Source organism: Miniopterus schreibersii (genome assembly GCF_964146895.1).
Source record: "Miniopterus schreibersii genome assembly, chromosome: 14".
Classification (NCBI taxonomy): domain Eukaryota; kingdom Metazoa; phylum Chordata; class Mammalia; order Chiroptera; family Miniopteridae; genus Miniopterus; species Miniopterus schreibersii.
This window is the reverse complement of record NC_138114.1, coordinates 48,636,053-48,660,290: the sequence shown is the minus strand read 5'-3', so window position 1 is coordinate 48,660,290 and position 24,238 is coordinate 48,636,053. Positions and strand designations below refer to the sequence as shown.

Below are 24,238 nucleotides of genomic sequence, written 5' to 3'. Positions count from 1 at the left end.
CCCAGCTGTATGGTTGGGGCCTGGTTGTTGGAAAACCCATAATGGGGCTGAGGGGGACACCCTGGGACTCCACTGACCTCTTTGAAACCTGGTCAGAGCATGGAGTAGGAGGAACCCATTGAAGGCCACCCCAGGAACTGCAGCTTCTCAGTAAGGAGAGCTGGCTTCCCAGAGTTCCTGATACAAAGACTGGCACTGCCTGCGCCTTGCCTGGACTTGCCCCCTCTAGCCTGTCCTTCTGTCTGTTCTGACATAAGATAAAGAATTAAGCGTCAAAGGTCCAGTGGAATCTATTCTATCCTTACCTCCCTGATCAAAAGCTGATGTGGGAAAAACCATTTGTCATCTTTGATTAGCTGAGTCTTGAGCCAGGTGGTGTGGTTCAACCTTGGTTAACACAGAAGTGGCTCAGAGAGGGGAAGGCCCCCTTGTCACAGCCATCCATTCTAATGGCTGTCTTTTTGGTCCCCGTGTGACAGATGTGGCTCCTGTTGTAAATCTAGTACAAACATCCAGTGCCTTCATCTCCACTGAGACACACCTCAAAAATTTGTAATCGACACAATTGTCCTATCGGCTGCCAGGCACTTCCTCCAGAACCTGCTAATGAAAACCCATTTCAAAGACTTGACTGTTTAATAGCCAGGGTACCTGCAAAGGAATGAATGGGGGCCTCCTGTGAGTCACCTTTCTCCCATTGGCTCCTGGAGGCAAGCTGCGCACGTGATATCACTGGTTTCTTCCTCCCTGACTTCATTCCTTTGCAAAAATGGGAGAGTGTTCTGGCAAGATCAGGCTGGGCTGCTCTTCAGTGTTTTTATGGCACTCTGGGGAGGGCAGGGACAACAAAGGCAGAGGGAATGGAAAACAACCATGGCCAAACAGGCATTTGAAATCTTTGAAAGTTTCAGCATCTTTTTGTTACACAATCATAACATAACTAGAATTCAGATTCAGTAACAAAAACCACCTGAAATACGTCTGTGTTCCAGATCTGAGCCCAGTCTTCCTGTTGTTTTTAGGAAACGATCTGCTCGAAGATTCCCCATATGAGCCAGTAAACAGCAGATTGTCTGATATATTCCGGGTGGTCCCCTTCATACCAGGTAAGCAGATTTACACTTCCACTCCGGGGCCCTTCTCTGCTTGACATCCATTGGCTTGCGTTCTCTTTGGCTCTCAAATAGCGTAGAGGAAGGGAGTTGAATGGCGCAGTGTTTCTGGGAAATTAGAAGTAGGATGGTGCTCATGGAGAGGCAGAATGCCTCGAGCTGATTGTATGACTTGAAAGAAATTCTAAATGAAGTAATGTGGTGTGGTGGTTTGAAAGAGGTTGGAGGGAGGCGACTTGGTTGAATTTTTTCCCCCCCCTCACATTAAAATATGATTGGCCAGCTCTTGCGAAGGGAGTGCCAGTTCTGTCTGTAGGTGGCAATAGTATTCTCTTCTCTACGTGCCATACACAGCACAGTGCCTCCCTGACACGAGATCTGTTTAAACGATGCCACCTCACGAGATGCCTGAAGATAATCTGTGATTGTTGAAGAATTTTGGATTTACTCGTCTGCCTCTGCTTTAAAAGATTAAGCTCTACCATTTGTTTACAGTTCTTTTGTTTCTAACTTTTCCTGAGCAAGTGTGTGCACATGTAAGAGAATATATTACTGCCCCGGTGGCTCTTTTAAAAAATAACCTCGCTTCACAGTGGATTGTTTTGTCTGTCCTTGCAGTTTTACGTTTGGTTTGGAAATGAGCTTAGTTTTCGAATTAAGTTTGTCATAACATCTGCATGCAGACAACCGCATAAGTAATGAGCGAGGCAGTAATCTCTCTTAATGATGTACAGATTCCTCACTGATGTTGTCTTTATTTGTTTACGGCGAAGACATTTTCTCAAGTATATATAGCATCACAAATGATATGTCTTCAGTGGTTATACATGGTGGTTAGTGTTGAATTTGATTCTGAGACGCTGGTTTGTTACTGGTGGGAGTGTTCTAGTGTCCTAAATATTTTATGTTTCCCCACAGAAAGCCATAGAACCAAGGAAGTGTGTAAATATTGAGCTTGTGTGTGGGTGTATTATAGATACGTTTCTTCATTCACAAACATCCCCTGAGCACCTACTAGTCCTAGCCATTGGGGTTTTGGCAGTGAGCCAGACAGATGTTGTCCCCGTCCTCATGAATCTTAGAGGCACCAGCAACTGACATTTACCAAGCCCTTATTATACTGTGCCAGACACTGTGTTAAAAGCTTCATGTCGTTAACTTATATAATCATCAAGTGCTTCTTAGGTATTCTTATTTCCATTTCAGAGATGAGGCGGTTGAGGCAGTGTCATGTTAGGAAACTAGTCCAAGAATCACAAAGCTCCTAAGTGGTGGAACCAGAATTAAAACCCAGATTTGTTTGATTACAAGATTGTGTAACATCTGCCCCTAGCTACTCAGTGTGTGGGCCTCAGAGCAGCAGCATAGAATCACCTGGGAATGGTGAGTGGTGTGGAGTCTCAGGCTCCATCCCAGGCCTGCTGAATGAGAATTTGCGTTTCAAGATGATCTCTGGGCTGGGTGCTTCATACGCTCATGAAGCTTGAGAAACACTCCTCTCTGTTATTCTATCTTCCTTTTGGTTTGGAGAAAAAGTGTGTGTGTGTGTGTGTTTTGGGATAAGATATAAGGGTACAAGTTTAATATCAGACATTCATACATTATCCTGAAGAATGCTGAAAATTTTCTCTCCAAGCCCCTGCTAATGTTCCCTGTCGCCTTGGCCCAGCCAGGACAAGTGTATGTGACCATCTGGGCTCTCACGGGAGCGGGTCTCTAGGAGCTAGGATGGGGTAGCAGGAGTGAACTTGGCCTTCCTAGTGTTTTTGAAGGGCAGTGCGTTTTGCCTGCGGCCTGACCCTTGGATGCTTTACTCTTCAGTCTTTGTACTGATGCCTGGAAGGATATGGACCTTCCCATGGACAGTGAGAGGGAAGAAGTGGGCAAGGAGAAAGGGCCATTTGGGTTTTAATTTCAGAACTGCTATGTGACTTTAATAGACTTATTTCCCCTCTCCAGATCTCTTTCCTTGGTATAATGAGGCCATTGGATGAATAATCTCCTGTCCCGACAGTCCATGATTCTGAGGGAAGACCAAGGTCACCTCCAGAATGCTTCCACGGTGCTCTTGCATTGTCTTTTCAGTCCTAGTTTTTATGATACACTCCAAGGGGCTGGGTCATTCTCAGATCCCACAGGTTTATCTGAATTTCTTTGATGAGTACTGGAAATTCTTCTCCCTGGCCCCAGTTTCACTACTTCATTTTCTGGATCCCTCCCTCAACCAGGTGTCTTTTCATAGCAAATGTGATCCTGAGCTTGTGAGACCTGTCCTGAGAGAACCCAGGAGTCATGACAAATTAATCAGAGCCAGGAAGCCCTTGTCTAGAGCTACATTTTATATCTCAAGGGCATTGGATTTAGGTTCCAGCACTAATGAGCTTTGACTTCTGACAGTGACTCTGTGCCTTAAGTGGGTACAGGAAAGCCAAATGGAGCCCTGAGAGAGTTTAAGTCACTGAATAATGCATATTACCAGCTTGGCATTGGTAGCATGGAGAAAGACAGAGGAGCAGGATGATAAATGTTGCTTTTCATGGGTTGAATCTGAGTTTCTAGAACATCTCTTCTGTCTTGAAACTCTCTCCGAGGAAACCGGGACAACTGGGCCTCTGCCTTTTGCAGATATGGCAGCAGCCAGTTTCCATATTTGGATTTCTCTGCCCAACGTGAAGAGAATGTTTATCCACATACATTAAGTGTGAGCTGAATCCTCTCACCGAACTAGACATGTTTGACGTTCTTGAGTTTCCATTTTCTTTCGACTCCTCAAAACCCGCAGACATCTTCGCCATTGTTTACTCGATCACCAGTTAAAAGACCATATTGAGGTCAAAGTAAGGTCGGATCTAAAAACTGTCATCTGTTCTGAAGCCTGAGCTGCGGAAGGGAAATGAGGCTGCCCAGTCAGGCGAGAGGGTGGGGGGACCACTCTTATGGAGACTGGATAGCAGGAGTATTGGGCCTCTCAGCACTTTTTTTTTTTTTAAATGTATATTTATTGATTTCAGAGAGAGGAGAGGAGAGGGAGAGAGAGAGAAACATCAATGATGAGAGTCGTCATTGATTGCCTGCCTCCTGCCCGCCCCCTACTGGGGATCAAGCTGGCAACCCTGGCATGTGCCCTGACCGGGAATCGAACCCTGATCTGGATCCTAGGTCCATGCTCAACTGCTGAGCCACACTGGCTGGGCTCTTGGGCACTTTTAAGGGCTCCAGGAGGTGCTTGTACTATGGGTTGATGCCGGTGTAGTTTTGAGGGGTCTTGGACATGAAGAATCAGGCAGGGAGCTGGAGTGTGCAAAGCAAAAAGTGAGCCAGTGCAAGAGGATGTTGGAGGAGAGGAGAGAGCACAGAAAAGTGTCATGGGGGCCAGGAGGACGGAGCCACCCTGTGGTGTCTCCTGCAGCCACGACTCTCAGCTCTTTGACCTTCAGTCTGCCTGGTATTTTCTTTTTCACAGAAGTTCACGAGGCAGCAAGAAATAGTGATCTGAAAGGAAGATGAACTTGTTGGCAATGTATTTGGACTCTCTGGAGGGGGAGACAAAACAGAGAGATTTTGAAAGTCAGAGTCGGGTGCCAAGAAAAGCCTGAGGGTGGGGGATCAGAGGGGAACGGATATAAGCACCTTGACGGCAGCCAGAGGAAAAGAGGGCTCCAAGGTTCAAAAGTATTGATCGGGAGGTTGGACTTTGTAGAGAGGAATCAAGAGATGCCAGGCCTTCTTAGAATATAATTGAAGTCGGTGGAATTGCAAACAAGAACCAAGTGGCTAGATCGTGGGGGAAGAGTGATGTCAGGATCTGAACAGCCTACATCCGATTTGGTGGGAGACAAGCTGCCAGCTCTCTGGCCCTGTCATTGTTTCCTCCCAAGTCCCAGGAGTGGCTGAGACCTTCCCAGGGAGCCTGAGCCTCTTGAGAATGCTTCCCAAGGAACGGTTTGCCCCAGGATGAGATGACTCTAAACTCTCTTTTAAACCTGGCTCCTTTTCCCCCCTGCAGAATGCTGCTATGGATAATTAGCCATAGTTAGCATTTCTGTTATAGTGCATCATCATATTTATGTCACTATTAAAAAAAGTTTCTTAAAAATTTTGCATGTTGAAGGAGAGCCTTATAAGGTCATCCGGTGTCTGGTCAGGTCATGATGAGAGAGAAGCGTTTGTAAATACCAGCTGCTAGGGGTGGATAGTGGTCCTTTCCTTTCCACTCAGCTCTCTAAAACAGCTAATTATCTTGCTGGTTATCAACTCTGGCATATGGTAAACTCCTTAGCAGGCCAGCTTGGCCCCACCACCTCCTCTCCACTCCAGCTCACCGAGCAATCCATTCCCCGGGTACTTGTGTGCATTCACTTTCTTGTACCTTTGCACATGGCCTTGCCTCTGTTTGGGAAGTCTCTATTAGTTCTTCAAGACCAAGATCAAATTTCATCTCTCAGGGCCATGCTGCAATTCTCCCTGACAGGCTCTTCCACTCAGGGCTCTTTCCTGCTGCCTTTTGCTCTGGTCTTTATGATAGCTGTTAATCACAGCATATGGGGAGGACTTATTTATGTGTCTGCCTTTCCCACTAGAAAGCCCAGGACTTGCACGTTACGCTGGGTGTCTTCTCAGCATGGAGCATCCTTCCTGGCCCTGAGCAGGCTTCCCATTAACCGTGAATATCAGAGAAGGGCCTAGTGTGACTCTCTGCTTTTACAGGATTGAAGCTCAGAGAGGGGAAACAGTTTGGTCAGGGCCACACTGCTTGAGGGTGGCCTCCAGGACTTCAGCCAGGACATGCCACTGCCGTAGAGGAGGCCAGTGTTGCGTTCTTTCTGTTCTTTATACTCTCTGGACAAACCTTATCCATTCCTAGGACTTCGGCCACCACTCACACCCATGACTCAAGCGTCTTCCCTCCTATTCCAACCTCTCCTGAGCTCTAAACCAGTATTTCCAGCAGAATCCTGGATGACTCCATCTGGATTTATCTCACTTACTCCAAACTCAGCACATCCACAGTGGATCTCATCATCTCTCATCATTTCTCCTTACACCCTTCCTTTCCCCAGTCTCCTGTCTTACACAGTGGCATTATCAGCCTAAGTGATCAGCTTTGGGGTCATCTCCACCCCCTCCACCATCCTCATGCCTTCAGCTGGACCCATCCCCAAGTCCTGCTGAAATTACCTGCTGTCTTGTGAATTGCTGTCCTCTCTCCATTCCCTTCTTGGCTCTCGCTTGAACTTTACACTGGCCTTACTGGCCTCCCTGTGTCTAGTTTCTCTCAGTTCCACCTGGCTTCTCATTGCCAGGTCTTATCTTGGCACCTTGGGGACTTGGCTTCAGTCTTCCTCCCTATATTCCTCTCTTTTAATGGATCTGTCTTACCCCAGCCAACCTGTGTCCCAACGAGCGGGGTCGACCAGCTGCTGTCCCAACAGCGCTCCAGGCATCTTCTTGCCTTCACGGCTTTGCACGTGCTGCCCCTGGAGGAGGAACATGTGCTCTGGAGTCCCATCAGCCTGGCTACATCTTAGCTCTGCCACTCACTTTGGCTTGGGCAGGTCATTTACTGTGCCTCAGGCTCCTTGGATGTAAAATGTGATGTTGGTAATTCCTACCTTATAGGTTCTTGTGAATTAAAGATGCAATATGTGAAACACCTAGAGTAATGCCTGAAACACTTCTGGTCCTTGATAAATCTCAGTCGTTTTTAATGCTGTGCCCAGGCCATGTTAGCTGTTGACTCCAAGACTGGAACTCTCTTCAGCAAATCGTATACCCTGATCTTGGAACAATGGCTCAATGTCCTAAAAAGGACAGCAATCCTGAACCTTTAGGAAGGCTGCTCATAGACTACCTGGGCCAAGAAATGAAAAATCTACCCTCTATCTATTGGGCCTGGAGGAAAGTTCTGTCTCTTCCTAACTCAGGTTGAGTCTTTAGTCCCCTTTGCGGAAGGTCTCCCTTATTGCTGCTCGGAACCCCCTGTTCCTTTGGGACTCTTTCCCTCTGCTCTCTGGTCGGAGGCGAGTTTGCTGCATCCGGTGATCTCTGGGGTGGGAGCTCTTCCTGTGCTTAAGGATTCTTGTGATCAGCCTTCCCTTCTCACTTGACTGATTCCCATTCTCCTAACCTCTCCCCATAAATCTCCTCTCCAACGCCCCTTGGAGCAGGAAGAATTACTGCTCCCGGAGAAGGGCATGCTTACAGCTGGGAGATGCTTCCGTCTCCACGGGCTGTGCTAAGTACACTCACATTTCACTTTCACAGGCCACTACTTTGGGTTTTTATCCTGTCCATCTTGGGCCCCTCGGCAATCGGTTTTTACTGTAGAACAATAAGATATTATAAACAGGCCCAAAAGGAAAATGAATTGAAATCGCCCACAGTGCCAGCTCCCAAAGATAATCACTATAAACATGTTGATAGGAGCCTTTTAGATTTTTCCTATATATATGTGTGTGTGTGTATACATATATATATACAAATATATTTTTCTTTCTTTTTTTACAAAAATGGAGTCATAGTCCACACATAGACCTGAGGAAATCTGTGTCTTCTTGTGACACTGACCAATTCCTAAAGGCAAATTTTATTATTATGATTAACTGTCAACCTCGAGAAGGTGACTAAAGCAGCAGGTCTCCCCAGTATGTAGATCCTTATGGCCGAGGCCTCAATGCCCCGTGAAGGCTGGGAAGGTGGAGACAGTCAAGCATCTTGCATAGAGTGACTGTAGCCCCCTTACCAGAGAGGGGAGATAAAACACCAGTGAGCGACAAGTAATTGTGCAAGCTAAAGATCGTTACAAGGCTCAGAATTATTTATAGCCAGTACGTCTGTCCTCATGTCTTCTCCATAGTCCTCTGAAGCATTGCTTTCTGCCATCTCTTAATTTTCTGCTGTCGAAGCTTATTCTTTCCAAAGGATGGGCTTTTCTTTCTTTTTCCCCCCTCTGGGATACTGTACCGAATTCTCAAGAGAAAGTATCAACTCTGGATTGTTTGGTCCAAAGAGCACTGGTCCAGGAGTCAGGCTTCCAGCTTTGCCTCTCACTAGCTGGGTGACCCTGGGCAAGTGTCTACCCCTCCTGAGAGGCATCTTTTTATTAAAAAAAAAAAAAAAGCAGGGGACAAGAATCGTCCTCAACGTATTTTCCGTCTTTCTCTGAGAGCCTGCTTGTTGCATTGTGAATTATCCTGAGACTCACTATTTTCCTTCTAGCACTTTCTTCATATGGAAGAAACTTGGCATATGTAGTTATCGCGTTAATAACATTTATAAAGGATGGCTTGTTAAATACATACCTTACTCTGAACCATAATTTATTTATAGCATCTCATTTCAATCCAGGGAAGAAGGTAAAATAAGGAAGGAAGGGAAGGACATGGGGACAAAGGGAAACTGAGACCAGGACAGAGGAAAGCGGAGCCAGGAGTGGGTTCAGTAGACAAAATGCAGGGCCTAAGATTTTATTTAAACAAATCAAGTGTTCAAAAGCGCCGTGTTAGTTTTACAGAGGGAAAAACAAAATCCCTGGGCTGTAGCTGCGGTGGGACTTTTGGGGGTCGTTGTAGTCCAATCCCCGTATTTGATAAGAAAACAGAGAGTTCCACACATTTCCAGGACAGTAGAACATAAATTGTCTAGGGCGGTGAAGACAAGTAAAGCGAGGTGCGTGTTTGTTTTTAAGTTGATGTTTGAAACTCTCCATACCCCGGCATTTCCCCATTTCTCTTTTAAATTGCCCTCTACCCGTTCAGGTCTGTGGCCCTGTAGGATGCCACAGGACGTTTTTACGCAGTGAGGCTGAGAACCACAGCCGTGGACTTGACTTATGCACTGTTGTCCATTGTTTTGGAACTGTTTCTAAGGGTTCATTAATAAGTCTCTGTTTGGCAACAGAAACCAGTGGCTGGAACGTTAATTTTTCACATCCTTTGGCCCCCTTTGGACTTGCCTGCGAGGGAAACTGAGAAATTATTTGTTGCTTTAAGCCCGCCTTGCCCTCAGATTTAAAAAAAAATTTAATCCTTTATCTGGGATTTTTGTTAAAGAAGCTAACCACTTCCTGTAATTTAGAGACTCAACTAGCTGGGTCAGTGAGGAAAAGGAATGGGTGATTTGCATAAGAGGCTAATTTATTATACCCCCTGGGCATTTCTTTCATCTCTCTTTCCATTCTAATTAATGTTCTAAGAGGGCCTATCACCATATCAGAAATTGGGGGTGAAAGCAGCCGTTGCTAACCTTTATTCTTATTTTTTATCTCCTGTGATCTTTTAACCATTTTCACATCCAGGGACTCCTATGGACAGGGCTGGAGAGATTTCAGGGGTGTGCTGTTTCATGGTTCTAGTCAAAGAGTAGGTTGTTGCAAAAATAAAAATGACTCAGGGTAGCTCTCCAACCACAGAGGGATTTGCAAAACCTGCAGAAGGATACAACCGTGGTGCAGAATTTTGTCTAAATTTGAGCCCTCTGGGCATGTATATAAACATGCACACACAGACGTAGATACATTCGTCTATGTGCCTGCTCACGTGTGCGTGTATTTATAGTGTGTGTGAGTGTGGATGTCTATATTTTTTAACATTTTGCCTCAAAAAGGTCTTCCTTGTCACATGTTTCAGATGGCTCTGGCTGTGACAAAGGCAGCTGTGTGTGAGCGAGTGTGACACAGCTGAGCAAAGGCACGGGAACAAGCAATTTCTTCGAAAATCAATTGCAATTTGCTCCCACTAAATTGGCCCGAGGTCCACCCCGTCCAAGCATTAGCATATGACAGACTTTTAATCATTTGGTCAAATGGCCTCTTTTTGGTCAAACCACAGTTCCCTCTGGGACTCTGCTCCTCAGTCCCAGAGCTGTGTCATCTCCAAACCTGAGCTCCCTTTTGAGGAGAGGTCAGTGTAGGGAGAGGAAAACCCTTGGGAGCCCCTGCTGAGTGCCCTGCCCTGGGCAGCCTGTTCCTGGGCATTGTTTCCTTTTGGTCCCCAGCCATGACTAAAAGCTAGGAATCATCTCTGATTCCTGAGGAGGAAACCTGAGCTCAGAGAAGCTGAGTAACTTTCTCAGGGCCGCACAGCGGGTAAGTGGAAGAGTTCAGGTTCACATCTTGTTCCTGCATCTCCAAAGTCTGTGCTCTTTCTGCTGTTACGGGATGAAATTTTAAGCACAGACCTGGCTCTCTTACTAAGGAGGAGATATCGAGTCCCTTCCCTCCTATTCCCAGTTTCTTCTCCCCTGTCTTCCACCTAAATTACTGTTTGACAAAGTGCCCTTGGGGTTGAAATATAAGCCAATATCTATTATTTTAATATTTACCCTGCATTCTGGTGCGTTCCTAATTGACAGCTGAAATCTGGAACCTGCACATTATTAAATGCATCCCTGCAGAACTGCAGAAATATTAACCAAAGAAGCAATTTCTGGATTATATCTTTTCTCATTTCCGTGTGAGATGGAAGGCTCCTAAAGTAGAGCAAAATGCCTGGGGCCATTTTTTTGGTCGTGTTGTCATATAAATAGCATTACGCAGTGCTAAGGAAAGGAATACACAGTTTAGTTCCACTTTCAGGTGACCTCATGTGCTGTTCCTTGGTCCCCCCAAGCCAATGCCACGTCCCTTCCAGTCCCTCTGGATGGTCTCCGGAGCGCCACGCCAGCCGCTCCTCTGTTGCCCTTTGCACGTTGCCGTTTTGTGTACAGTTAATAATGTATGAAAATAAGTATTGATTACATTCTTTGCAGGAACAGACCGGCAGGTTTCCTAAAGCCCGTGTTTATGAAATGTTTCATCGATCCCTGTTATATGAGTTCAAATACACTCTTGAAGGAGATACCGGAGATCAGTGGGTTCCGGCGGGTCCTCCGTGGAACTCTGTTCTTTCCTTGCGTGCTTAGGACATGGCAGGTGGCACTTGAATGGGAAAAGGAGTGACCAGGCTGAAACCCTAAACACATTCCCGGCTGGCAATGAGGACACTGTCCATGAGACCTCAAGAGAAATAAAAGCGATGCTGCAAAAGCTGTGAGAAGCCATGAGCTAGGTGTTCCGTAGGTAGTAACTTGTGGCAACCTTGTTGAGTGGTTGGTACTCTTAGCCCCGTTTCATGGATCAGGAAACTGAGGCCCAAGTAAGGAACTTGTCCACAGGCACACAGGTAGGAATGGCAAGAGCACACTGTCATTCAGGAGCTGGGGCTGCAGAACCCAAGCTGTGCACCATTCACACGGACGTGACAGGAGAGAGGCCACGAGAGGTAGGTGCACAGACTGCATGGAGGATTAGCGAGCATTTTGCTGAGGGTCAGTGGGCGGTGGCAATGTGGACAGTCGTGGCTCCCCACCTGCCTTTCTGCACTGCCCCGCCCCCACCCCCAGTGCTGCCCCCTGTTCTGGACTCAGGATGGGCTTCTGCTTTTTGACTTGGGGACAGTGGCTCAGGCCAGTGTGGGTGGATCCCCAGGGCGGCGCTGTCTTGGCCAGAAGGGATGGCCCTACCCACCCTCTCTGTGGACCTTTGGTCCCCTGACAGGTACTGGACTCGATGTATGGCTTGTTTCTTTATTATTTTCTATATTCTATTTAATTCTTCTAGCTCCCCAGTCTTGTGTCTTGCCTGGGAGTTTTTCCGTCAAATTTTCGACTCTCTTCAGCACATTTGGCAGGAGAGCGTCTGAGTAAGAACCCCAAGCTTCTAAATGCGGGGAGTTGTCTTAATCGAAAGAGATGCCCGCTCACCCCGGGGCACGCTGGTGAGGGAGGGTGCAGGAGGGAGGCTCTTGGGACGCAGCCAGTAATTACGGCAGCCACAGAGCTGGCTCCTAAGGAGTCACTGAACCCTCTCTGTGTGCCCTGGAGCCCGGGTGTGTTTATGACATTGTTTTAATGACATGGTGGGGGTGGGGGCGGGAAGAGGTCTGCAGCTGATCTTGGGCAGGAACACACCCAGAGCCAGGCCACACTCCTACATCAAACCACCAGGCAGACCATCTGCGTTCATTCCAAAGATTGGGGTGAGGCCTGGGAAGGGCAGGGGATGAGGTCCTGATGGGCCCAGGAAATTGTGAAATACAGAAGAATCGTGGTAAAGAGCAAGTCTTGGGGGTTCAACACACCCAGATTTGAATTCCACGTTCCAGCTGTGCGGCCATGGCTCAGAGTTGCTCTGTTCTAGGTCCTCAGTCTGTAAATGGGGTAATAATAGCACCCAATTCCGAAGGTTCCTGGAGGTAACACTTAGAAAGAGCACTTGAGAATGCTCAGTAAATGGTAGGTGAGTGACTGCCAGTCTCCTCCCTTTAAATACCCCCAATTCCTTCTTCCTCTGCTCCCAGCTCATTAGCATGAAATAGGAACAGTGGATTACTTGAGTGGATATAGGCTTCTTCTGCTGTGTGTGTGTGTGTGTGTGTGTGTGTGTGTGAGAGAGAGAGAGAGAGAGACAGAGAGAGAGAGAGAGAGAGAGAGAGAGACTGATAGCCACGCAGGAAATGACAATCACCAATGCAATTCAGTCCCAAACATCGATCATCTTCTCTAAAAATAACAGTAGTCACATTATCTGAGAGCTTGCTCTGTGCCCGGCACTGTGCTGGTCCTGGGGAGGTGATGGAGCCCAGAAGAAAGCGGAGCGGAGTGAAGTGCCTCGGAGGGGGAGGGCAGGAGAAGAGACCCAGGGGACTTGGATGCCAGAAAGCAAGCTCTGGAAGGAGGTGCAGAGATTGGGCTGCAGGGATGTGGGGGGTGGATTCCAGGGGAGCCCAGAAACTTTAGGGGAAAGGAAAGGTGTTCCCCCAGCTCAGAATATTAACGTTGGATGTGCTGGCCCTGTGTTGAGCAGCTGTGAGCATGGTGAAAACCTAGTGTTTTTCTTTCCTGATGATTCTCGAGGATGTTGTATTAAATTTTGTTTACAAAAAAAAAAAATGTTTGCAAACAAAGTAGAAACAGTCCAAGCATTGTTTTCTATTAGCAGTATAAGGTTCACTAACTTGGGGTATTTTTTCATTCTTGTCTTCCAAATTGTAATTTTAAAAGATGAAGCATTTCATATTCAGGAGTTTCCTTTGTCTGAAATAAATTATTCATTTCCACCCAGTTTCAGAAACAATGAACATAATACTTAATGCATCACAATTAAGCGGGTGTAGCTTCCTATAAAATTACGTTCTGTGCATTTGGGTGGCAAACAGAGCGGCATATCCTATATCTTGTCGACATTTCTTCCTCATAAGCAAAACAAAGAAATGGAGGCTCAGAAACGTGCTTTCTTCCCTCTCGTGGTGGAGGAGGGGTAGCTTCAGACCCAGCAGCCCTGTTTGTGACATTCCACAGCTGTTGGTGGCTGTGTCACTGCAGAGAAAGTGAGCTCACTGCTGCTAGATTGTGCATGGGGTCAGGTGAGGGTCAGAATTCTTGAGCACAACCCATTCTTCCCTGTCCCCGTTGGCGGGGTTTGAGATTCCTCTGGATCCTCTCTCAGAAGGGCTGTGTCTGGAAATGACTTCCTTTGGGGTTTGGTGGCAACTACTTCTTGAATTCCAGCTGGTTGGTCATAGGTACCTTTACCAAAGAGCTGGCTCTTGGAAATACCCTTCTTGGGATAAGATTGCCCCCTAGGAATATAGGCATAGCCAGTAAGGGTCGAGATTTCCATGGGAAGCCTCCTCAGACTTGAAGGTTTAGCTGTGACGGTCCCCAGGAACTCAAGGCCCAGCCCCAGGGTCAGTGTCAAGTTTGGCTGTGGTCGCCAGAGGACAATTGTGAAAACACTAATTGTGGAATGCCTGCTGGGTGCCCAGCAGTGGGATAGGAGATGCCTTCATAGGTTATTTCATTTAATCCTTACAAAAGCTCTGAGTGTTTGCCCAGAATGGGGGGTAGTGGGTGGGGGGGTTCTTCACATTTTTACATAAAAGGACACCAAAGCTCAGAGAAGCCCAGTGACTAGCTTAAGGCCATACAGCTAGTTGCTGGAAGATTCTGAACTGCAGCCAAGTTTGTCCGATTCCAGTGGCCTAGTTCCTTCCATGCTATTCTGCTCGTTGCCTTTTTGATTGTTAGGTCAAGAACAAAAGCAACCCAATGCAAGATGGTTTCTCTGGTCTAAGCACTATTTTGTATTTTAACAAGAAACTGACATCTTTCTAATATTAGAATGCCAGACCTAGATGATTTCCTGGGGAACTTCCCAGTTTCTACCAGCCACGAGCTCTCTGATGCTTTGCCACGGATATTTGGATGGTTCTTCCTTCAGCCCATCAAGAAACATTTACCAAGACAACCTTTTGTGGGCTAGACAGTGTGCTAGGTATTGGGGAAATGGGCATGGACAGGGCAGACGAGACCCCTGAACTCAGTCTAGTGGAGGGGACATAACCAGTTAAAACAAACAAGTGGTTTTTGATGGCAGTAAATGCTCTGAAGAAGCCAGACCAATAGGCCAGCAAAGGAGAGACACTCTGAGGAGGTGACTTTGCCCTGAGACCTAAATGACAAAGAAGAACTGGCCATTCGGAGCACTGGCTGAAGTGCATTGTTAGTGGACGTCAAAGGTCCCCCCTCCCCAGGTGGGCAAAAGCCTGGTGCAGGCTCTGCAAACAGGGTGGCCAGCGAACAGGGAAAGGCTACCAGCAGGGGTCAGGAGGGAGCTATGCTGGGGGTCGTGGGGGCACTAGGAGGCTTTAGGGCCATGACCTCTGCTTTTGGGGGAGGGGGGGACTCGTGTACCTTACACAGAAAGCACCCATGGCTGCACGTCACAACTCTACAATTCAAGGCCAGCATAACAGCTGTTTCTAAACCAGAGACTTTGTGTTTGACTGTGACCCAAGTGACAGACGTTGCCCTGTGGCACTTCCAATGCATGATCTCAAAATGTAATTCTCAAGTGATAGTTCCCTTTTAGGGATGGGTTTATGTTTTCTATCGATTTGCCTCTTTCATAAAAGACAACACAAAGGAAAGTAATCAGAGAACATTGGGGTTGGTGGAGTCTTTTATGCCCTCCACCCACTCCAGGCCCTCGGTTGACGGAAGAGACGGGGAGAGGCCGTGTGGGTGCGGGAGCAGTGGGGAAGGTCCGTGTGACATGGGGCCGGAGAGTCATCGTGGGGTGGTTAGGACTCAGTGGCAGGAGTCAGCCGGTGCGCCTCAACATCGGAATGCACCGTGGCAGGGACTGTGGGGCCTGCGTGGTTTGCTCAGCCCATTGTCGTCATTGTCACATTTGAGAAGGACCAACTGCACCCATCTGGGAAAAAGAAGCCGCTGGAGTGCAAGTGCTGGCAGACTAGGGATTTAATTCGCTTGCTTTTCGATGACAACCCTGTGCTCCTAACCCTCAGCCCTCAGCCCTTCCAGCCTCAGTTTCCTGCACTGTGAGCTGGGGTCATGTTCACACCCGCCCTAGGTACTTCGTAGACTCATTGGCAGGCTCGCATGAAATGACACGTGGCAAACTGCTTTCTGAACTTTGCAGTTCCAGTTGCTTTTGGTTGTTTTGGTTTTCCTTCAGCTGTAGGAAGAGATACAGATTCAAGACAGTCTGAAGCAATGAGCCCTAGAATTTTGGGATTAGAAGGAGCCAGAGGGATCTTTTGGTTAGACTTTGGAAGGTGAGATGTGAATTGTTGAGGCTGGGTACCAGCTGGGGATTTGAGGTCATCTCAAGGTCGGTCATCTACCCTCCCCTGTTGGCAGCACATCCCCTCCATGCCCTTTAGGCTCCAGGGAAAGGAACAGCTGCTCCTCTCTCCACCTGATGGGAGCAAGTCTGGCATGTTTAGGTGGAGCTCAGGTCTAGAGAGACTGTAGGTGACTTGCCTCCAGATTTGCAGCGAGAGAAAGACAAAGCCCAGGGCCCTCCTGGTTTCTGGCTGTGATCCCCTTTCCCCTTCACTCCACCTGGGCCACATTCTGGAAGGAAAAAGTTCAAGACCTCAGATCTGTGCCTGTGTGTTGGAATTTATATTTAGAAACAGAACTACTGAGTTAGGGGCCACGCGTATTTTTTTGGTAACAGCTTTATTGAGATATAATTCACTTACCATACATGGGGACACACAGTTTTACCTTGTTTTTTGAAAACTTCAAAGCTAGATTTTGTTTTATGTAGTCACTACATCTTTCAATTTACTAACATATTTAACCAGTTTCTTTGCTAACCCTCTGGGTTTGAGTATCCTTTAGTTACTGTCCTTTTTTTTTTCTTTTCATTTTTTTCTAATTCATAGACTCTGCTTTTAGAACAGTTTAGATCTACAGAAAAATTGAGCAGTTAGTACAGAGTTTCTATATGCCTTCCTCCCCCACAGTTTCACCTAATTGAACATCTTGTATTAGTGTGGGGCATTTGTTACAATTAATGAGCCAATATTGATACATTACTATTAACTAAAGTCCAGATGTAACCTTACTGGCCTGGTCTCTCTTGATTTTATATAGTTCTATGGGTTTTGACAAGTTTAATGTCATGTATCCACCATTGCAGTATCATACGGAATAGTTTCACCTCTCCAACACTCCGCTGTGCTCCACCTGTTCATCTCCCCCCTTACCCTGAGCCTTTGGCAGCCACTGATCTTTTTACTGCCTTCGTAGTTTTGCCTTTTCCAGAATGTCATATAGTTGGAATCATATAGGCTTCCGGATTGGCTTCTTTCACTTAGTAATTTCACTTATGGTTCCTCTATGTCTTTTTGTGACTTGGTAGTTCATTTTTTTTAATTTTTTTTTTTTTTTTTATCACTGAATAACATTCCATTGTCTGGATGTAGCACAGTTTGTTTATCCATTCACCTACTGGCATCTTCTTTTAAGTTTAGGTTGTTTTCATTTTTTGGAGATTATGAATAAAGCTGCTATAAACATCTGTGTTCAGGTTTTAGGTGTCGATAAACATTTTAAAAATCATTTTGGGTAAATACCTAGGAGTGTGATTACTAGATTGTATTTTTAGGTCTGTGTTTAGTTTTGTAAAAATTGTCAGTGTCTTCCAAAGTGTCTGCACCATTTTGCATTCCCACTAGTAATTCATGAGAGTTTCTGTTGCTCTGCACCTTTGTCAGCATTTAGTATTGTCAGGTTTTTGGATTTTAGCCATTCTAAGGTGTCTATATAATGGTATGTCATAGTTGTTTTATTTTAATGTATGATTCCCTAATGGCATATGAGGTTGAACATCTTTTCATATGTTTATTTGCCATCTGTGTATCTTCTTTGGTGAGATGTCTGTTCAGACCTTTTACTCATTTTAAAAATTAGGTTTTTGTTTTCTTAGTGTTCAGTTTTAAGAGTTCTGTATATTTTTTATATAAATCCTTTATCAGATGTGTTTCACAGCATCTTTTTTTATGTTGAAAATGTCTTTGTCTTCATCCTTGAGTAGTTTACTTGGGTATAATATTCTAGTTTGGCGATTATTTTCTTTTAATGCTTCTATACTATTATTCCACTACCAGTTGGCATCTGGTGTTGCTGATGTGAAGTCTGTTGTCAGTCTAATTATTGTTTCTTTGAGCTATTTTTTATTTTAATTTATTTCCAAGAGTTTAAGAGTTCCCTGTTGCTTTTAATTCACTGATATTTAGCTGTGATTTGTTTTTAATTTCTTCTGTTTGGTATTAGGTATGATTCTTTTTTGTATCTGAATAATTATGTCTTTGTTTAGTTCTGCAAAATTCAGTGATGATCTCTTCTGATACTTTTCTCCCAATGTTATCTTCCTTTTGAACTTCTAATAGAAGACAGAGCACTTATTCTTTCCTCCAGACCTCAGAACTTTATATTCATATATTTTATTTCTCTATTTCTCTGAGGTGTGTTCTGGATCAGGTCTTTTGGTCTGTCTTCCTAGTCATTAACTCTTTCTTCTTGTGTTTCATTGAACCCATCTGTTGAGTTACTTATTTCAACAGCTATATATTTTTATTTTAGAATTTATATATGTGTGTATATATATTTAAAATGTTTTTAATAAGATGCGTTTTTGTGGTTTTCATTTGCTCCTCTATCTCACTGAACATATTTTTTAAGCCTCCTTTCAGATTGATCTGTCATCTCATTCTCCCATTTCTTGTTCCTGCAAATTCCATCCTGACTTTATTTTGTTGTTATGTTTTAATATTTCAACCTTAAGTTTATGTTTAGTGACAATGACTTTCCCTAGGAGTCCCACATAAGGTTTTGAAGGCTGTGTAACTCAGCATAGACCAGACTCAGTTCTGAAGTTTTGGAACCCTGTTTTGAAAATCTGATTAAAACCAGAGATCATGCCTTTTAAACTCTACCCTCTATAAAATGTTACTTAAGCCGATAATGACAATTTGTTCCCCCCAAACGAATCCATCTACGATAAAACATGTCCTTAAAACTGTCCTACATTGCTTATTTTATTATTTAAGGAGAGAAGGTATTCATGAAAACAGAGTTTTTAATAACAAAGAGCCCCTGCAAAAGTTGCCTCCTTTTTAAAAAAACTTCAGAAATCACATTCAAGATGATGGGAGGGGTCTTGAAGAATCTCTCTTTGCTTGGCTGGGCCTTGCGGGTTTTAGTGGTTTATGGGCCATTTTTAAGTGAGTTCCATGATAAGAATGTCCTTGGGACTCCACACTCCTACAAGATTCAAGCTTCCTTCTGTGTCTTGTCCTCAGACCAGTGAATGAAGATACTCTGAGCCTCTCTTTTCAAGTTCTGGACCTTATTGGCTGTTGGTTTCATGCAGTGAGGTTTTTGCAAATTTTGTGGACAGGGGTCTGTGACCATAGCGACTGCTCTTTCAAGTCCCTGTTACAGTGGTCCTCAAGATGATCGGCACATTGGAATCACCTGGGAACTCTCGGTCCAGATACCTGGACCCCACCCTCAGAAGATACTGCATGTACTGCCCAAGTTGAAAATTATTGCCTTATTAGCATGTGACACATTTTTTTCTTGCTTTCATTTTTATTTTTGTATGCATTGCATTTAGTATTTTCTCTTTTTTTTCTTTTTTGGGAGTGGGGTAGTTATATAACTGATCAATAGATTATTCTATTGATCAGAAATGAGAAGCACCAAATTTTAACCAGGGTCTGAGATAAAAGGATTCAAACAGAAGGTTCCAAGAGCCTCCCTGGCTTACTGAATTCTTCTTGCATTTTTAATTACTCTGCAAAAGGTAACTTTTTATGGTGCTCTCCCCCATTCATTCCTCTCAGCATGTGTGCTTATCACATTATCTTTAATTAAAATGAACTTATAGTTGGGACTGAATTTGAGTCAGTGACATTCTCTTCTTCTGCTTTGTGATACAAATGTTTGAATATATTCTGCAGTTGGAAAATATATTTCAAAGTAAGTTAAATTTGGGGGGAGTATCAATGTAGTAAGATTTAAAATGTCATACAACAAATGATGGAAATTGTTTTCTTGGAGGGGTGGGTAAAATAGGTGGTTTAAAAATCAAGGCGAGAAGTGATATTTAGAAGGGAGGTTGTTTACTTGATTTAAGAAAATATATTTGATGTAAATGTGATTGGCGAAGCTAAAGGGGGCCATTTTTGAAAGGTTTTTGTTATGAAAAACTGTTTTCATGTGTGCCTCCTCTCTTCAAATAATGAAAGGATCAAAATAGGGCAGTTTTGAAGGCATAGTTTATTGTATGTGGATTGTTTTTTTCAAATTGTATATGGATTGTCGTTCTCTGCTTAAGTGATTTATGATAGGGGTGGAGTTTCAAAGGAATGATCTGTATTTATAGTCACATTGTCAAAGCAGGCTTACAAGACTTCAGACTTGACTCTATTCTGTGCTGAGGGACATCTACACATAATTGTTACCACAGACACTTGTGTCCCTAAGTATGTACTTTCAACCGTCAATGCATAGGGTGTGTTTTAGACTGTGTCTAAAGAAGAGCACTGGAGGGGTGAAGCAATGACCTGGGTAATGCAAGCCAGAAAACAAGAATTCCCATGTTAGGGCTTCAATTTTGTGGATATTTTAGTTGAGGGGATGTTTTGATTGAAGTCATCTGGGTAATTGCCTCAGTTTTCCACTCCACTTTGTATGTGTAAACACAGCTGTTGTATGACTGACGGCGTTTTCTTTTTTTAAAGTTTCCACTTTGGAAATAGCCGTTTTTCAAGACCAAAACTCATGCTCAGGGATCGTGTACTTGAGCCCACTTTTCAGATCCTTGCATATTATTTGCTGCCTTTCGGAGAAAATGGTTGGGGCGCCAGTTGCTTTTCCTAGCCCTACTGTTGAAGAAACTTCTTTCTGAATTGAGGGATTTTTCTAGTTAGCTTCTCGAGAAAACGCACAGTAGCCTAGCCAGTGCTATCAAACCCTGCACACAAAGAAGCTTCAGTGTTCACCTGTATCTAACAATCACAAATAGCCTGGCCCATACCTTCATGTTTAGAGAAACATCCAATTTGACCATCTTAGCAATTCCAGATGGTACCTGCTCTTCTGATGAGCCTCCGTTCGCTGCCAAAGTGGAACCTTGGCCAATGCATGTTAATTCCGTCCCCAAACTCATCTGCGCCATGTGGCGATGCGTATTAATACCCATTGAGCTGCTGCTTGGATCAGCTGAGGACGCTGACCGTGGTGAAGGGAAACAATGCAGACGCTCAGCTGGGAGGCTTCTGAGACCTCCTGGGACTCTGCATTTTTGCATCCGAATGAAGGCACCATAAGAACTGAGAAATTGCGTGGTGGAGATTTGTTTTGACAGATTTGGTTCTCTAAGGCCTCTCTGTTTTCTCAGTCTCTTCCAGGCAATTAGAAATGCTCACATGATAGTTGGACGCCAGCATGGGGACCATGAACCTCTTGGTGACAGGTTCTTGGACATGTGAATTGGTTTTCTCTTCCTGTTGTTGGTTTTAAAAAAGTTCTTTAAGTTCTTCTGGCAGAAGACGCTCTGTGCGGCTTCAATGTCTATGAGGACTGTTTTTGCAAAAACACACGTTTTAGAAATCCAATGTGTTATGAAATCATAAATTATCCATTATGTGAAAGTAGGTTTATCCATTATGTGAAATAGGTGCATTTAAGTAAAGACTTGCTTTTGAAGATTGAGAGTCACTTTATTAATCTGTTAAGCACTTTATCCCAGCAATTGAGTGTGTAAGGTCCGGAGGAGAGGGTTTGGTGTCAGATATCAACTCCCCAAGTCTTTGCTGGAAAATCTTAACCTCTTTAAGCCTCAGTTCCATCATCTGTAAAATGGGATGACCTTAAATGTACCTACCTATGGGATTGTCTTGAAGATTAAAAACTTAGTGTCATTACTGGCCTAGAGGGAGCATTCTGTCTGCCAGCTGGTATTCATTCATTTATTCCTGACTCATTTATTTGGTCTGCAGACATTTGTATCGGATGCCAGGTTGCAGAAATGCATATTTAGCCTCTCTCCTTTAGCAAGCAGCTTGTGGGCTAATTAATGGGTTAGAAAAGCAGGTGGGGGTAGATAAACATACCCTTTCTAGGCGTTTCCCCCTATTTTGAGGGCTCTCTTTTTTTTTTACTACACCCAAGTGTTGCATTAGGTGACCACGAAGGGCCAGAGTTCAAAGTGAGTCATTCACCCTTTAATTGCTTTGATGTTTGAGAGATGGCAGGACTCATGCCCTTGAAGAGAAATCCATCTCTAGAAAATGCCCCTTTGTAAATGCGGTTTTGTTACTGTTCATGAGAATGAAATTGCCATTGGGTGTCTTAGTTTTTGCTGCCCGGGGGGGGTGGCGAGGGCGTTATCTGAGGGCAGGAAGGGCGATGCAGGGGTGGAATGGAGTAAGTGAGTTGGGCATTGGGAGGTCTCACCATCCAGCAAGAACCGAGTTGCCAAACAGTTTGGTCACAACAATGGGAGTAAGTGGCCAGTGCGTTGGGTCCGAGTGACAGAACAGTTGGGGCTTTGTCCCGAAGCCTTAGGATTATGGCAGCTGCTTCCAAAGACTCAAGTTACTTGGGGTTTCTCAATGGCTTCGTAAACCAGATACATGATTTAAAAATGCAATGGCCTCCCATTTCTGTAACACACCATGGAGAATTCAGACGAACACCTGCTGTAGTAGTCTGTCCTTTGTGTCTCCGTGAAGGACTCTGATTTCCTGGGTCTAGCCAAGCTCTGAGGGCCACATTGTGACCCTTTGGTCTGAGGACTCTCAACTCATGCAGCGAGGAGTCAAGCTAACGGGCCTATTGGGCAGCACTTTCAAAACTGCTTTAATAGTTTTGCTCAAGGTTAACTATTCAGGAATTTTGATACATCCTAGGAGACTTGATTATTAGCTTAAGGTTTTGTTATTGTTATTAGATTAAAAAAACCAAATATAACGTATCTTTTAATGAAGATCAGGAACCTTTTGTTGAAGATAATACTTGTCTCTCACAAGATAAGTAATCATTTTAGTTATTGCTGTGGCGTGGGAAACAACTTTTAAAAAAAGAATTTCATTCTAAATGTTTGACAGGCTAAATTAGTGTTTAGGAAGTAGGGAAAGGAACTCATTATTAAGCCATGTTTTTATCTTGCATCCTATCTGGCTTTCTTTCTTTAATTGAATGTTATTATTTTGGACCACATAATATTTGCTGTGGGTAAAATAACAATAACTCATTAGATTCACTGCCTCTTCATGAGATCAATAACGAAATTTCCATTATTTATTTTCCCGAAAGACCTTTAGACACTGCACTTCCAGCTCAGTATAAAGGAAAGGGATTTCATAATGATTTACTTTAAAAAGATTTTCACCTCTGATATATATCCGGCAGAGCCCCACTAGAATTGCTCTGTGATAATAATAATTATAAAACAAAAATGTCAAGAAATTGCTCCATCGTGATCTGCATTTTGACTATTACGGGAAACCTGAGAAGCACAAGGCATGTGCAGCAGAACAGTGTTTTGTTAGACACAGCCTTTGTTTGAACAAAATTCATTACCGTGATGTGTTAGTAAGAACCATAAATAAAAATACTTTGAATGGAAACCCACAAATGAAGATGAACTTGTTTGTTGATTGATTGGCTGGCTGATCTCTCTCTCTCTGGGCATCTTGGTAAAATAGATTTTCCCGTTTGCTTCTAATACAGCTGGACGCGGCTCATGCTGTTCCTGCTTTGAGATTTCTGTTCCATGTGTTTCAGTGTGAACCCAGTTGAGGAAAATAAAGAACACATAAGCTTTAGAAGTTTCTCACTGTAGGGGCAAACACTGATCCTATAGCTAGCGAGCAAAAACATGGGCAAAAATGATAGACCTCCTTCTGTATTGCAGCCTTTGAAAGGAATGGCCATTTCTTTTGCATGTCAATAGTTGAAATTACATGTGGAGGGAGAGATTTTCAGTATTCCATCTCAGAAGGATCTGTAATGTCCCATAGATTTTAGATTCAATGGATTAAATTAGAATAATTGTAGAGGATGTTATTCTGTCATTGAGCCGATTACAACCAATTAAGTTGCAATTCTGAGCTCTTGTTAAATAAATATCTCTTAGTATCAAACTCCGCAGCGGAGTGTCAGCGGAAAGACGGGGTGCATCTTCCCACGTTTTCCCTTGCGATCGCCCACTTTCCAGAAATCGCACGTGTATGTGGAATATACACAGAGAATACAGACAGGGAATGGCGTGTCACATTCGGGGTGATTTTAAGGCGGGGCCTTTCGAAGACAGCTGTTCGTGTCCTCTGAGGGCCTGGAGGGCTGGAAGCAGGTGACAGTTTGCTGTGTTCTCCTAACACTCACGTGTCAGGAGAAGGAAACCATCGGGATAGCCGGCGGGGTCGCGGGGAGGTTGCCTCCAGGCCAGCGTCCCCGGGCCCCGGACGGTGGAGACACAGCCTTCCTGCCGCCCCACGCGCACTTCCCGCAGCTGTTCACAGCCGGCCCCGCGCGGACATCAGCTGTGTGCGAATGCGCTTAATGTTGTATATAATCCTGGGGTTAAATTTATTGGATGGCTGAGCCGTGTGCACAACAGTGTGAAAACGGAGCTGCATGCGTCAGCTTTCGGGCACTTTTAGGAGCTGAAGGGTTTCAGCGCGTCTGCGTTGTGGAGGAGAACCGGCTGCAAAGCCCTGGAGAAAGGTGTGGAAGTTGGCGTCTAAGCCGCAGTGTCG

General features: G+C 44.7%; 1 protein-coding gene across 5 annotated transcripts in view; it reads left to right on the top strand.

The window, feature by feature from the left end:
* The window catches only part of GFRA1 (GDNF family receptor alpha 1), a 168,464-nt gene that overhangs the window by 2,864 nt on the left and 141,362 nt on the right, over positions 1-24,238 (top strand). For all 5 annotated transcript variants that reach the window (XM_081158378.1, XM_081158376.1, XM_081158379.1 and 2 more), the window contains exon 4: positions 1,023-1,106. In XM_081158378.1, the coding sequence (XP_081014504.1) occupies positions 1,023-1,106 (84 nt within the window). The remainder of the gene's footprint in view (positions 1-1,022; positions 1,107-24,238) is intronic.